General features: G+C 41.6%; 1 protein-coding gene across 4 annotated transcripts; it reads left to right on the top strand.

Moving 5' to 3' along the window:
- The first annotated feature begins 463 nt into the window (after positions 1-463).
- On the top strand, positions 464-14,279 carry LOC119455626 (prenylated Rab acceptor protein 1). 4 transcript variants are annotated; one of them, XM_037717045.2, is made up of 7 exons: positions 464-578; positions 978-1,123; positions 5,199-5,411; positions 8,141-8,238; positions 9,865-9,966; positions 12,826-12,947; positions 13,937-14,279. In XM_037717045.2, the coding sequence occupies exons 2-6, from the start codon at positions 1,038-1,040 to the stop codon at positions 12,921-12,923; spliced, it is 597 nt and encodes a 198-aa protein (XP_037572973.1). In that variant the 5' UTR covers positions 464-578; positions 978-1,037; the 3' UTR covers positions 12,924-12,947; positions 13,937-14,279. The 4 variants fall into 4 exon arrangements, with proteins under 4 accessions (XP_037572973.1, XP_049524875.1, XP_049524873.1 ...); XM_049668918.1 differs by lacking the exon at positions 464-578 and adding an exon at positions 615-685; XM_049668916.1 differs by lacking the exon at positions 464-578 and having other exon boundaries at positions 714-1,123.
- The last annotated feature ends 1,041 nt before the right edge of the window (positions 14,280-15,320 follow it).

Raw genomic sequence — 15,320 nt, 5'->3', positions numbered from 1 at the left:
CACTGGGCACATACCGAACTTTCAAGCAAGAAATTGCCAAAGAAAATATCTACGAGAATTCTAGGGGAAGCTCTTTGTTGTTTGAAGCCAGGACGGGAGTATTGCGGACTAAGATGTACCGAGTCAAGTACAAGGTATAGACACGTTGTGCTGTGCGTGTGGAGAAGAAGAGGAAACGGCTGAACACCTCATACTTTTCTGTAAGGGGCTTAACCCTACAGTGCAAGGCAACGGGGCTGATTTTTTCAAAGCATTGGGGTTTAGGGACAGTGAAGGCAAAATAGACTTTAAGCGGGTAGAAATAACCAAACAGAGGTTATCTGATTGGTGGATAAAATTAAGGCAGGGGTGAAATTTCACCCACCACAAAGTACAAATTATGTTAATATCCATGGCTAGGTGGCGTATGCCACCGCCCGATTTAAAGGGTTCAGCCTCATCCATCCATCCATCCATCCATCCGTAAAAGCCAACTAATCGCCATTGACATCTCAAATAACGCTTCCGTCCGTTTGTTTTGCTCAAGTTTTCTTGCTTTGCGTACGTCAGTTGCGATGCGCAGGATTCTGGGCGTTCAGGTGCGCGAACAATAGCTACGATAGTTGTGTTTTAGAATGTTACTCAAGGGTGTTAGCCTTCCCTTTTATTTCTTTTAATCGATGCAGCAGTAAGCCAAATGCTGCAGGTTCGCGTTGAGCAATGGTGTTCTTCGTTCAGCAGTAAATCTATTCACTTCTGTCGCTGTTAAAACAAATGTTATGTCGCAATACCATCCTCTGTTAGCACCCAAAATCACCGCTACGAGTGCTGCGACGTGTTCTCTTTCTGAGAAAATCTTCACCCTATTTTGTACTAAGCGCAGAGAGTTCGGGATTAATGACAAACGAAAATGACTGTGCGCGCGAAACGAAACTGACACGCACGCACGTCTTCTAGATTTCGTCGTCGTGAACTAAAATCAACTGCTTTATTTTCAGGCGCAGTCCACAGAAGAAAACTGACGGTGTTTTTAACGAATTTGCGCGAGTGTCGACAGCATGGATGCCAAGGGAGACACTATCAACTTGGATTTAAGCCAACTTACTGGCGAGATTGTTGCTGTAGTCGATGAGGACCAGAAAAGGTTAGTATATCCGCATAAACTTTCAAGGTTCGGCATTCCAAGTGACATTTCTCGGCTCAATTTAATGAACAGATTTTAAGGATGATTAGGAATATGTCCTAGTCGGTCACTTTTGTTTTGGCCGCGTCTTTAACATGAATGGCACCGCAATGATGTTTTTCTGACCCGTGCCACGTCATCCTCACCTAACGAAATTGAGACGGAAAAGATACGCAGTTATGAATTTGTGCGGCAGTATAATTGCTGTGCCTCTCAGCCGGAAAGCAGCAGAGACCTCGGAAAATTTAGAAGCTGCAGTGGTAAGCGGAACGCAAAAACTGCTGTGTACTGAGCGTTGGTTTCATGTTAATTAAACTTGGGTTGCCAATATTAATTACCGAGCTCCCCCACTACAATATGTTATAGCTGGCCATCTGTCCCTTTGGGATGTTAAATTCCATCAGTCAATATCTATTGGCCTTTATATGTTTACAAGTACCCCTTTACAGAATTGTTTAAAACTATATGGAAACCTAAAATGTTTCTAGTTATGCGGGTTATCAGATAATTCAGTTTTGAGGGCTCATATTGACCTCTTACCTCATGGTGTATCAAATATGCAGGGTTTGCTCACCTCCTTGAAATCCCTGAAAATCCTTGAATATGAAAAAAAAGAAAAAAAGAATATATATATATATAAGAGCCCTTAAAACTCCTTGAAAATAAATGTGCTCCGTGAATTCCTCGAAAACTGTGGTTGGAGGCGACCTTCGAACATTCATAGTAACAAACTCCACATCCTGGCTGTGCTATGGACACTGCATGTCTATTGTAAAACAATCCTAGATATGTTATTTTCAGAATGTTGCTCTGCGATGCAATGTGACATGCCCACAGCCATCGATGGCTGGCTTGTTTAAGCTCACCATTGTCGTTGTGGGGCTTTACGGAGCCAAATAAAGCGACCAAGTCGTATCACTGTTTATGTTGTTTTTCTCGTTGGTTTGGTTCACACTGCAGCCATCATGGCTCCATTTTCAAACCTTAGGTTCTAGAAAGGTCTAGTGGAAACTAAGTTTCAGCCATTTGGCTTTAACGAGATGAGTATCTTTGGCTGAGGCCTGACACTACTAACCACCATGCTAGAAGGCCATTGACATCATTAAATGGGGAAGTCAACTTTGAGAAGACACCTGAAGAGTTTGAAGCTTGTGTCCAACTTAGCAGCCAGCATTGCTGCAAGAAATTGCAGCTAGGAAGGAAATTTTGCTTTTTTTTGCCATTGTATGGATATGAATAAGGTTTGTTCTACACTCCTTGAATTCTGGCCCTTGGCATTCTTTAAATCTTTTGAATTGTTCTTGAATTATGAGTCAAGTGTTCTATATGAACCGTGAATATACACATACAACTTCTTCTGGTATAATAGAATCGAAAAGAAACAAACTCTCACATATTCAGCAGAAATCTACGTCTGCTCTATTAATGAAACATATAACAATTGTAGCACTGGAAATGCATTCTAAGCAATTTTTTTCTTCAAAAATGGGTGGCTTTAATTCATCGCATAATGGGCAAAATGTTCGTAAATGAACAGGATATTTTCACAGTTTAAACAATTGAAATTAGCGCATAAAATACCACGGTATTTGTTTATTATTCATTAGTCTAATGTTACGTTTTTATCTAGAAATACATTTGGCTCTGTGAGGCAAGCGTAGATTGCTGTATCATATATGATACAGCATGCAGTTTTGGTAGGAGAGCAGAGATTTGTTTCCTCACAAAAGAACAAACTTGGTGGCAAAATATCATGTTTGTAAGGCTTATACTCTTTCTTAGCACCATTATCGGTGATGAATAGATCAGAAAATTAAAATGCCAGCTGTGTTTATGATAAATATAGCATGGAGCCTGTCAGGTTCCAAGAGCTAATTCGTAGTGTGCGTAGACGGTGGCATTGCGGAACAGCCAGTAAGGTAAATGCTTTAGGGATTATGGCCCAGTGTCTACGTGGGATTGCATGCGTTTTCACATCTGTTGAGATCGTTTCAGTCCTACGATATATGGACTGCATGCCATAAAATAAATTTAAATGCAACAATATATGTTGCGTTCCTCAGTTCACCAATCGAGCTGTCGAGTACAAGATAATTAAGCCTTCATTTTTTTGTGATGGACGCACGTCTTAAATAGAAAGGAAGCATGTGATGCCTCCAATGAAGGTTTGCAGTGTGGACGTCTTCGCTGCAAAATACTAATTGATATTCTTATTGTGCTAGCTGTTCTATGATTGTTTTTTGACATTTTGTGGTGGCAGGAGGCAAGACCTATTGTGCCTGAAAAACTATGTATAGTACCAGGTCTCTTTGGAGCAATATAATCGATTTAATGCTGCATGTATGTCCATGTGTGAATCCCTGCACAAAGACGGCTAAAAAACCTGGCTCTATCTTCACAGTGCCTACCCATAAGACTTCATTACCTTCAATTAGGCAGCATATCTCATTTTCGCTCCTTTCGAGGTGATCCACAATGCCTCCTAAAGGTGGCTGCTTCATAAATGGTAGCAGCGTTGCTACCTCATTACGCAGCCAAGGAGAATACAGTGTGAATAAACTTGGTGTGCTACGATGGGGACACGTAGTCATTGATTCAATAGTCTTCATAGCAGCAATGATGGATGGCCACGTGCACCATCTATAGCTCGTATGCATTGCGAATAACAACAGTAACAGATCTCTCGGAAAAAGAGGAGCATGTGTTTCTTTCGGCTTGTCAAGGTCCTAAAATTTCTGCAAAACAAGAATTTACATAAAACCAAGGTCTATAAATGACCCAGCCTAGATATTGAAGCTACCAATTAGCCATTCAGTGATTGTGCTATTAAAATTTAGGGAAATATTTACTAGCTGAAGGTTTGAGAAATGCACTTTATTTTTAAAGCAATGTTTCAAGTTTTTTTTTTTATGGTTCTAAAATTTTGCGAGTATTCTGCAATTGAAATGTCTCTCTTCATGGTCACAAAATATGCCTGTAACTGCATGGTGTATCATATATAATACGCAACTCTGGCTTGTAAAATTGCAAATAAGCATTTCATTGGAAAAGTGAGGTGTGTTTAGGCATATCTGGCTTAAACAAAGGCTTGTCTAATTTATAAAAATAAATTCATGCAGTAAGGGTAGTTTTTACAGTTTAGTGAAGGTGTACATAACTATGGTCGGGTACAACTTTAGGCAGGAGAGGCCCGCCCAGATGACCGAAGCGCGGCAACCGATTGCCTCCACAACTGAAGAAATACTAGTCCCGCTGAGGTGACTCGGCCCAGTTCGAAGCGTGGGATTCCATGTTTTCCATCGGCGGGTTCACCGGCCGTCCGGCTCATGACGTCATAGAGTGCGCGCCCAGTGATGGAGGCTTGTGTTCATCCGCGTTTGAGGGGCAAATGCCGCTGCCTTCTAAAGTTGTACCTGACTACAGGTGACACAAGAAAGCTGATAATTTTACACGAACAGAGTAATAAAATTATAGAAAAACACAGTAGGCCTATGGTATTATTATGTCACAGCATGTCGGGCCCTACCGTGTGCTGCGCCAGGTGACCTATGAGATATCTCCCATGGCATCCACCTCATCGACTGCCACACCACGAAGTGACATCGTACATGTTTCCCACCTCAAACATTACAACTGTGATAACTCATTTTGACCACAACAAGCACCGGGACGGTGCTTCATCGGCCGGAGATAATGTCACGAGCAATGGCAAAGACGTTGTAGTGGGGCTGGGTCAGAGGCTCTCCTGTCGGACTGAAACATGCTGGAACCTGTGCGCTCTGTGCAGTCTTGACTAGACAAGCGCTAGCCATTTACTGTTAATTGAATACTCCCCATAACAATATTGTGCATTATAAATTTTGTTTCGTTGCATAACCGAGGTAGCTATATTTCATAACAATGAAACCAAATGAAATTTTAGACAAACTCAAAGGCGACAGGATGGTAGTATCGTGAAGCTTGTTGGGCTCACAGTCGTGTTTCCTTGCGAGTTGTTTTGTTCACACTTATTTAGAAAAGTTTTTTTTTTCCACAGCAAGCCAGGCCTGTTGCCAACCAGTCCTGCTGCGGCAAAGGAATGGCTCTCGCAGAAGAAGCAGACCATTCGTCCATGGAAGCAGTTCATCAACTTTAACCGATTTAGGGCGCCCAAAAACATTGCCGATGCATCCGCCAGAGTTGTCCGGAATGTTGAACACTTTCAGAGCAACTACCTCTTTGTCTTCATTGGCCTCATCTTGTACTGCATGTAAGTGAACTGCATGGACACATTGCAGGTCGTGGGAAAGTGTACCATTGTGTTGTTTCCAAAGTAACAGCAGGCTGATTGTTTCACTGGAATGAGCATGTCAGTAGTTTGAAACTCTCACATACGGAAGATGTGCCTCTAGAGAAGCTGTTGACACCTTGCAATAATAGCAACATGATTTTAATTAGAATGGCGACATACAAAACAATGTTGATGTTGGTTTGGTGGCTTGTTTGTGTATCAGCAAGCAGTTATTCTTCCGGCTATTGGGAAGTCCACAGAAGGATTATGCGACGGTGCAGATATTCCTGCACTGATGACAGAAAAGTCTTCAAGTTATAGGTTAGTCTAACTACAATTTAACATCAGTCCACAATGCCTCAGCCATTACATGGCTGTGGACTGTGTTAGTGCCATTGTTCATTTATGGGTATCCCTTTTCTCAGAAATATTAGCCAAAGATTACTGCATTAGTGTTGAATAGCCATACATTAATTACAGCGAGGCACTAGAAATTGCACTCGTGGCAAGTACATAGAATGCTGACTGATGCAATTCATGGACATCCAGACTGTATTTGGTGTATCAGCTAAAGGGATTACTTTCAATTGAGGTTCTTGGTCCAACAACAACCTTCTTTACAACCCTGATCTTGCTTCCTTCTTGGAGTTATGTTTGTAATTTGGAAAGATACTTTGAGGTGAAGGTCTGATACCTGATCATTTTGACAAGCGTGTGGAAGAGTGGCATAACTTCAGCTCAGAGGGCAGGTGACATCATCTTTCTTTGTTATTTTATGTTTATTTTGTAGAGTGTGAGAGTTATGCACCAATGGATGAAGTGCACTGAAAAAATTGGAGATGTACTAAGAGCCATTTGTGTCCACGGTAATGCCGTATTTACTCAGCGTAATGAACGCACTTGCATAATGAACGCACCCCCAACTTCAGTCATCAAAATGTGGATTTTTTTTTCGCCCGCGTATTAAACTCACCCTGGACTTGCTGCTGTGAAGTAGGAGAGACAGTACAATTCGGCGTCCGGTGGGTATGATTGTATCGGACGTCGTCGGACGCCGAATCGTACCTTGCGTCTCCTACTTTTATTGCGATAGCAATCATATGGACACTCCAGGTGCATTTTTGCCGTCGGCTCCTGACGATCGCGGCTTTGTCTCCCGTGTTCGAGGGAGGAAAGCGCGGAGGAATCACGACGCATTTTCTCGCCGAATGGCGGCCAATGGGAGGGGAGGGAGGGAGGCGGCACTGCAACTGCACATTGCATGGCCGCGCGCGCCCTATCTTGAAAGCGATCTGTGTCGGGGGGCTGAGTCTAGGTGCGATGGCAGCTTATACCTTTGTGTGTGCTCCGCTATCGCCGCTCAGTTTGCGTTGAAGCGATGCACGGCATGAAGGTCACTTCGCTCGCTGTTGCTGCTGCGCTTCCTCACACCAGCGTTTCGACAGTGACTGTCTGCGATCATCGAGTGTGATTGGTTCATGTTTGCTTGTGCGTGCTGACACCATGCTGGTTAAATTACTTCGCAAGTTTATACGGCCGATAAAACTACTACCCTTACTTCATATAGCTGTCTATGCATTTGCTATCGCAATCGATGGTTTGCCTTTCAGCAAAACTGCGACTTTTTTAGAGGTGGCCACGGAAAAAAAAGACGCTTAAAATTTTACTCCGCATAATAAATGCACCCCCCCCAACCTAGCGCATGTTTTTCAGGAAAAAAAAGTGCGTTCATTATGCGAGTAAATGCAGTAAATATACTCTTACTTGCTGAAGCATGCTCGTAGGATTTATAAAGTTGGGGTCTGAGACAGGCCAGAAAACCAGAAAGGAACTAGACGATTGAAGGCACGTCCTCTCACCCAGTCAAAGGGTAGGGTATCAATGCAATGCACTTTCCTGTGATCTAGTCTGCGCTGTGCAGAACATGCAGATGATGACGCATCTCAAACTTCAGATTGCTTCTATAAACACCTCGACAGGTTTCAGTGGAAGCAGAAAATAAAAAAAGTCGCAGTTTCGTCTTAAAGGCAAAGCAATGATAGCGATAGCAAATTAGACAATAACACAAGTAAAAATCGTAGTTATTATTGACCGTATAAATTGCATGTAGACATTTGCTTACTAATGAAATTAACAAGCATGGTGTCTCACGTGTGCACCGGCAAACATGAACAGATATCATTCGATCGCGAGCACTCGCTGTCAGCAATGCTGTCATGATGAAGAGCACTGGCCTTGGGATGCAAGCACTTCTTTGTGCTGCCCGTTGCTTCAATGTCTCTCTTATACTTGAGATTAAGCAACATGCGCGTGGGTAACAGCACACAAGTAATGATCAGCCGTGTCAGCTTGCCCAAACTTTGCACCTGCCACAGATTAGCTTCAACATAGGGTGCACGGGCCACATATGCACTAAGCAGCGCAGACAACCATGCGCAGCTGTAACCAGGTTAAAGGTGGAGACGTGCTTGCTCACCTTCCCCTCTAGATCACGTACCGCACACTCAACCCCCTCTTCTTCTCGTGCGGGATGATGGCACGTATAAGCCACCATCCTTCTTGGCTCGCCCTTGCCCCCACAGCATCTGGCCTGTGGGGTGTGATAGGATCTTATCCCACTTGGTCTTGATACGAAAATTTGCATGAAGTAGTGTCCCTATAATTTCTATCTCAGTCAAAAGAAACCACCATGCCTTTTATGCTTTCAGACTGACCTCTCCTCTCTTGCTGATTGCCATAGTGGCTGGTATGGGAGGTGCATACATCATTCGACTGAAGAGTGCTGAAGGCAAAATCAAACTGTTCAGTGAGTTTTTTTTAAAATAAATTTATTGTATAAAGTATTACATCTTGTCACTGTGCTTGATAATTAACTAAGTGTATTTCACGGAATGCTGTTTGGGTGGTAAAAGGAAGCTTGTATTTGAGTTACACTCTTTACAAGATGTATGGATCTCTTGTTTGGAATGGGTCTGAGTAGCTATGGTAATGTGTGAGCACAAATAAACTTAATGCTGTATTGTATACTGGGTGTTCAAAATTAAGCTTTATGGAATTTTTAAAAATCACCTGTGACAGGTAGCATAATTCTTAGCGTTGAGCTGGGTTATTCGAAGAGGCGGACATAACTAGTACGAGAAATTGAAACACATATTCAATTAATTAAAAAAATTACTAATCAACTTCTTAGTTAATTACTTTACGGACGTATTGCAATTTATGAATTGCAGCCAGTGAGTTTGCAAGAAGCATCCACTTGAAGTGAATTTCCAGGATGACACCAGTTTCAAGATATTATTTCCGAAATTGTGGGACGAAATACATGGGCGTTCCAGTCACTTTTGCGCTTCAATGTATAAAACAGCATTTTGGTCAGAAAGTAAGTGGAACAGTGCATTTTTATGGCGAGTTTGATGTTGCAGATCTCCAAACTGGTGTCACTCTGGAAAATCATTCCAAGTGGATACGTATCATCTCGCAAGCTCACCGGCTACAATTTGTAAATTGCAATATGTGTCACAGTGTCATTAAATAAGAAGTTAATTTGTGAATTTTTGTTAATTAGTTGAATATGTGTTTCGATTTCTCATGCTACTAATGTCTGCCTCTTCAAATAACCCAGCTCAACAATACGAATTATGCTACCTGCCTTAGGCGATTTTCAAAAATTCCGTAAAGCTTAATTTTGAGCACCCAGTACATCTAAAGCCATAGGCTAGGCTAAAAGCAGACATGCCATTTGCATCCACCCAAGGCTGATGTCATTTGTGCATTCAAAGCAAATACCCCTGCATTTGCTAATTTTGGTTTTGCCTACTCTCGATGGTTCTGGCATTAGAGGCAGAACAAGCCATAAAAAGTTATCCTCGCCATTTAGGTGCATCGACACGTAGCACCAGTACCGCTTTTGTTTGCTAACGTTTTTGATATTGTGGTAAAACATCCGCTTGTTTTAGTTACTTTTTTTGAACGGAATTGAAGGAATCAGCACGCTTGTACAGCAGCACGACTATACTTTACTTTTCCTATAAATGCAACGAATTTCATTTTAATCTGTTCAGAAGTTGCCTAGTAATGCAAGCATTCCTGTGTTTCATGCTCATTTGAATGAGGAGGAGTAGCAGCTGTATAAAGTACTGTATGCATACTATTATCTCTTTACTACAGTTCAGTAGGGGCACATAAATATAGTGTTTGATCTTCAGGGAAGCTGTCCAAGTATGTTTGCGAGTCCATTGCATTTGTGCCCATCTAGTTTCACAATCTGCAGGTTATCTTGCTTTGAATAGTAGTATTTTTAAATGCCTGCTATGCTGTATTTTGGATCTATAGATGCATAGTGCTTTCATCCTTGTCTCTGTATGTGCTGCTTACTCTTGCTAGGCTCCGTTATTTAAATGTCACTTTTGTTCTTGACTTTTCCTTTTTTCAGATAAAGAGCTCAGTGTGATCCAGCAGTACTGTATACTGGGCATGCTGTGCTTTCCGATATTCTATGTGGCTGGAGCTGGATCAGCTGTCTTCTGGGTTCTTGGTGAGAAATTTCCGAAGACAAACTGTAACACAATTGTTCGTCCCTTGAATTGAGCTTCGTGTGTTTCTAGTTGTGTATCCTCTTCAGGCGGTGTGTGTACAATTGTACACACGAAGGTGGTGCATAAAACGCAAAAGCACTGATGAAATGACAAGTGATATTTAAAATGTGTTGCATACACAGGGGTGCAACAGCTGCACCAATTGCGCCATTTTGATACAATTTCGTAATCTTGTGCTGAGCTGCGTCAAAGCTGTGATATATGTTGAAATTGCGCCGCACTGCGCCAAAACACCTGACCAGCCGCGAAATTTTTCGGTTACGCTAGTTTTAGCAGGAAACAAAGGCCGCGTTAGCAACCTGCAGCTTGGACATCGCCATCCAATCCAGCCCGATCGAGTAGCGCAGACGAGATTCTAACACATGCCCAGACGAGACGTCGTGTTTGGTGGTGGGCGCTGAAGAATATTTTTGCTGCTGGTTGCAGTGCAGCGTGTTGTATATGCAGTAAAATTTCGCGGAGACAAGGAGTGCGCGTTGCTTGCAGCAACAAAAGCAGTTTGCCATTGCCATGTTGACGCATCAAGATCCTCGCCGTACCCGTGCACACGGTCACGAACGGAGTGGTTACGAATGCTCCATGGGAAACTCACTTGTACGGTACTGCAAGCGACCCGGCACTGACGGCGTGAGCTTTGTAGGCAACACAATGCATAAAACTAGCAAGGGTTCGATTCCATGCGGCAACAGGCACCGTGTTAATGAAACGGTGCCGATTTTTGCTGTACACCGCCGAAACGCCAAAAGATTGTCAAACGGTCGCTGCATGTTTCGACTGCCGCCGGAACGTCACGACACATCGTCAGAAAAAGAAACCGAAAGGGAACTACTCGCGAAGAAATGCATGTGTACTTTCCACAGGTTTGGCGGCAAAAATTACGTGCAGTGCACTGCTGGGGCGTGATCAAGGTTGTTGTTCGGAGCACGCGTTTAATTTTGCCAGGCGCGGCCTAGGTCAACCGTGCATGGTGAAACTGAATGCGCTCCGAACAACGCTCTCCGATCGCGCCCCTGCCCTCACCTACGCTGCGAATGTGAATTACCATATATACTCGCGTAATGAATGCACTTTTTTTTCTCCAGAAATTCAGTGCAAAGTTAGCGGGTGCGTTTATTATGTGGGGTAAATTTTACGGCTTTTATGAGTAAGCATTCTTTGTAAAACTGTTCCAAGTTTGGGATTTAGTGCTCCAAAATGGAGTTTTCTTTTTCCGTAACCTGCTCCAAATCCTATATTGGCTGTTGCACCACTGCATACATTTTGAAGCAATTCTGATTGAACCTGTGCTGCATGTTTGAACAACATGTGTAAAGTGTATCATCAAAACCAGTTGAAAGGTAGATGGCTGGGTGTTTTGCTCTCAGTGTCAGTATGTCATGTTGTTGGTTCACTTTTTTAATTGTTTTGAATCCGGCATATCTTTCAAATGGCTGGAAAGGTGCTTTCCAAGTACACGACATGAAATACATGTTTTCGTATCTGACGTTCCTTTAGAGTGCTCACGTGGAGTCCACATTCTGTGAACTTGACAAAACTCACTGAAGCATTGGAAATTCGTAGTCTCTTCTGCAGCTGTACACTTTTCAAGGTTCTGAAGCTGGAAGAAATGTGGCGAAACTAAATTTTCAATAGATCAAGTTAATTGGTTCCCTGAAGGGGATATATTTTTCCCTAACCAGGGAAGAAGCCAGTAATAGACAAAATTTGGTGTTTCGCTTGCAAGTGCACTGCATATGCAATGCATAACTGGGTGTGAATCATAATTCAGAATGCAGGAGCTTGGGACGGCTTAGCGATGGTATTTCTTTGATAATGGGACAACAATACTGTGGTCGTGGGCAGCTTTTGTCGAATGCAGTTTTAGATTGTGCATTTATTTTTATTACTGGTGTTACCATTGAAAAAGCAGGCAGTCTTCATTCAGTTCTTTCAATTAACAGGTGGATGATTGCAACTAGATGCATTTTCTTTGCTTTTTATGTGTTTTCCACGGTAGGCATATATACAACGAACTTAAGATATAACGACTGTTCTTGGTGGAATTGTGCTGCATTCATTACAAGTGATTTCAACTGCAGTAGCATCTGTAAATCAGGATTTTTGTAGTGCCGTAGTCATCATGTCTATAAAATAATCAAGTAAAACGGATAAAAGTTTGACTAACATTATGTTTGGCCAGAATTGGTGTAAGACTTCTGCTTCTTATAAATACAGTCAAACATGGACATAACGAAATACTGGACATAGCGATGCAAACAAATTTTTATCGCCAATATTGACATGTAACACTTACGACAAGTGTCATTTTCGTGGCAGACGCAGCTTTGTTATAACGATGTTCGACTACTGTATTTCATTGTTTTTTTAGTGCAACAAGAAGTTTCAGGAGAGCAGTATCAAGTGCATGTAAATTATCTTAATTTTCCTTTACATTTAAAGATATACACTATGGCTAACAACTTTTTTATCTGGGGTACGTGCTGACTCAATCACTTCGTTTGTTCTATTCATGAAAAGTGACTGATTGAAATTTGCTTCGGGTATTAGTGCAAGTATTTAACTGTATAGCCCTGCCATGTGCCCATTTTTCCCTCCTGGAGCCTCATTAGTGTTCAACTGCTCACAGCAGCCTATATTCAGAGCACAAATGCGTAGAACAATCTGTCATTATTATGTGTCTGTACATAGTACTAGTCAGTTTTGTCATTAACACATGAAATGACTGCTGCAATTTTCCATGTGACTCAAATCGTAGCATTCAAGGTAAGGCTGACATAATTCTTTCTTCCTCACTCTAGGTGCATCCTTCTTCACGATCATGCTGCATGCAACAACGTATGCCATCGAAGCATCACCTCCAGAGGAAAGCTTTGAATTGCAGTTGCAGACAGTGTAAAAATGCCAAAGTGAGAAAGAAAAGGCAGGTGACATATTTTTCATCGGGCTTTCAATGTGCTAAGTTAGGGATATCTCGTGATAGTGACATTGAGTGACAAAAGTGGACTAGATATGGTAATGTGTTAAAAAATTCCTTGGTTGCGCTCCGCATGTTGATGAACATGGCACAGCAGGTTGGACAAATGGGAGAACAGTGGTAGCTTAAGAGCGTTTTCATGTTTTTTGTAGAAACAGATTATTCACCAAAGAACTGTTGCATCAACTGCTTTCTGTCTGTTGCAAGAAATGCCTAGAACCATTAAAAATTTATCACTGGCAAGTTTTCTGGTAGCAACTATTTTCTTGGTGAAATAGATTGCCGACACAATGTGCGACTAAACAGAACAGCTGTCACCATCTCGTACCAGTAACCATAACCACCTAAGAAGCAAATTGACGATTTTGCTTTTATGGCTTCCAGAAAAGTGCATCTTTGGCTACGGCAAACTTTTTTCCCCAGCTGCATTGGTTCAGCTTATTGTGTGGCAAGTAGTTGAGGACATTATAGGCTTACGCCTATTTTAAAAGTTTCAGAAGCTGTACCACACTTCACGCATGTAAAAGGATGACACTTTATGCAGCTTGGGAGACGATTATCAAGTTATTTTCTCCTATTTGAACTGTTGTGGTGCAGTAAAAGTTAAAACATTTGCCGACATTCATTTTTTCACTCCTTTAGAATACACTATAATGCATCTTGACTTGTTAAAAATTAACTAGGCCCGAGTAAACAATCAAAATCCATGACGTCAGGGTGAGCCTGTATGCAAACTTCAGAAGAGACATCGCCACCAGTCTCTCTTTTTCTAACTTAGCACATGGTGAGAGTGGCTTTATTGTAAAAGCACAGTTAAATTATACAGCTCAACTTAATTTTTATCTTTCGTGTTCCTTTTAGTAGTATTTTGATGAGGCAGAATCGTGAATCCTAACTTGAACCCCCCCCCCATTGTGTTCCATCACTTTTGGCAGGTTCGAAACATGTGTGTCTGGTTTGGCTGCATTGACACAGTGGACCATGGCTGGAGAATGCATGGAGCTCCACGCTTGACCCAGACCTGAATGTTCAGGGAAAACCTTCGCAACATTTTGTTTCCTTTAGTAGTTGCAGAATTAGGAATCTCCCTCATTGTATGAAGGGCTGTGGAGACAAAAATTCAAGCTCTTTATATTTGCTTGATATTGCCAAGATTAAATCTGTCAGGGGCTGTGTAACTCTTTGCGATTTGTTAGTTTCGTTTTATGCTTGTTGTTACTGCCCGTTTATAATGGCTCAAAGATTTATTCAATAAATTGTTTTTGTTGCAAAAATAAATCGTGACATAATTATCATTTTTATTTGGAACATCACCACACCTTTGTACATATGAAGATCACGTGGCTATTAAATGTCTGTCACTGCTGTCTACTTCGGGCTTGGGTAAAAAAATATACTAAAAAAAAAGAGAAACACAGTTGCACAACATTTTTGCAACTGCAATACACACACAATTCATGGTGGAACACTTGACAAAAGAAAGTGACATATACAGATATGTAACATGCAAGACTCCCCATATCAGCTTGCATGAAACTTTTGCAGTGAATGTGGAAATCAACAGTACTAACCCAGAATGACTCTGCACTCTTGTATTGCACAGTACCAACAGAACTTTCCTAAATATGACTAAAAACAGTGCAATAAAACAAAAACATGCCACATGAACTCCCATAACCTATAATCCCTCGGGATCATACCTTACAGAAAAAGAAACCCATGTGATCATGTCATATATAATTGGATACACATAGTTCGTAATGCTAAGTGAGCACAAGAAATATAATGTTGGTATATACTATACTATACTTGTACAACAAGAGGGTAAATTTTGTAGAACACAGTGCAATAAAAACGTTTTTCTGTAGCACATTAATAGGAGACATTAACAAATGTGTGATAATTACTAACTAAATGCATCACTGTCTAATTTAGGGTCACATGCTGCAATTGCAGCACGGAAGCCAGTCAGTGTTCAAGACATGTCCATACTAGTCAAGAGTGCCAATGCATTTCACTACGTTTGGGGCTCTCTATATCAAAAACTGGTGTTGGTCCCGGCGTCTAAGTGATGATAACGAGGGCACTCGGCGGCTTCAATTCCACGTTCGCAACATATGGCTAAAGTGTATTAATTGATATTAGGATGCTCTATTAAACAGTATCATGCATTTACTGATGTTTGCTGCCACAATGATGTGTCGTATTGGACAAGCATTACTTCGATTACACTGTCTTCAAGAAGATTGAATGTTATTCTTTTAAGAAGCTTGTATAGCTACACCAGCCCTGACAACAAATAGAAGAGCTATACAAAAG

This window comes from Dermacentor silvarum, chromosome 6, assembly GCF_013339745.2.
Source record: "Dermacentor silvarum isolate Dsil-2018 chromosome 6, BIME_Dsil_1.4, whole genome shotgun sequence".
NCBI classification, from domain to species: domain Eukaryota; kingdom Metazoa; phylum Arthropoda; class Arachnida; order Ixodida; family Ixodidae; genus Dermacentor; species Dermacentor silvarum.
This window is presented reverse-complemented; position numbering and strand designations above follow the sequence as displayed.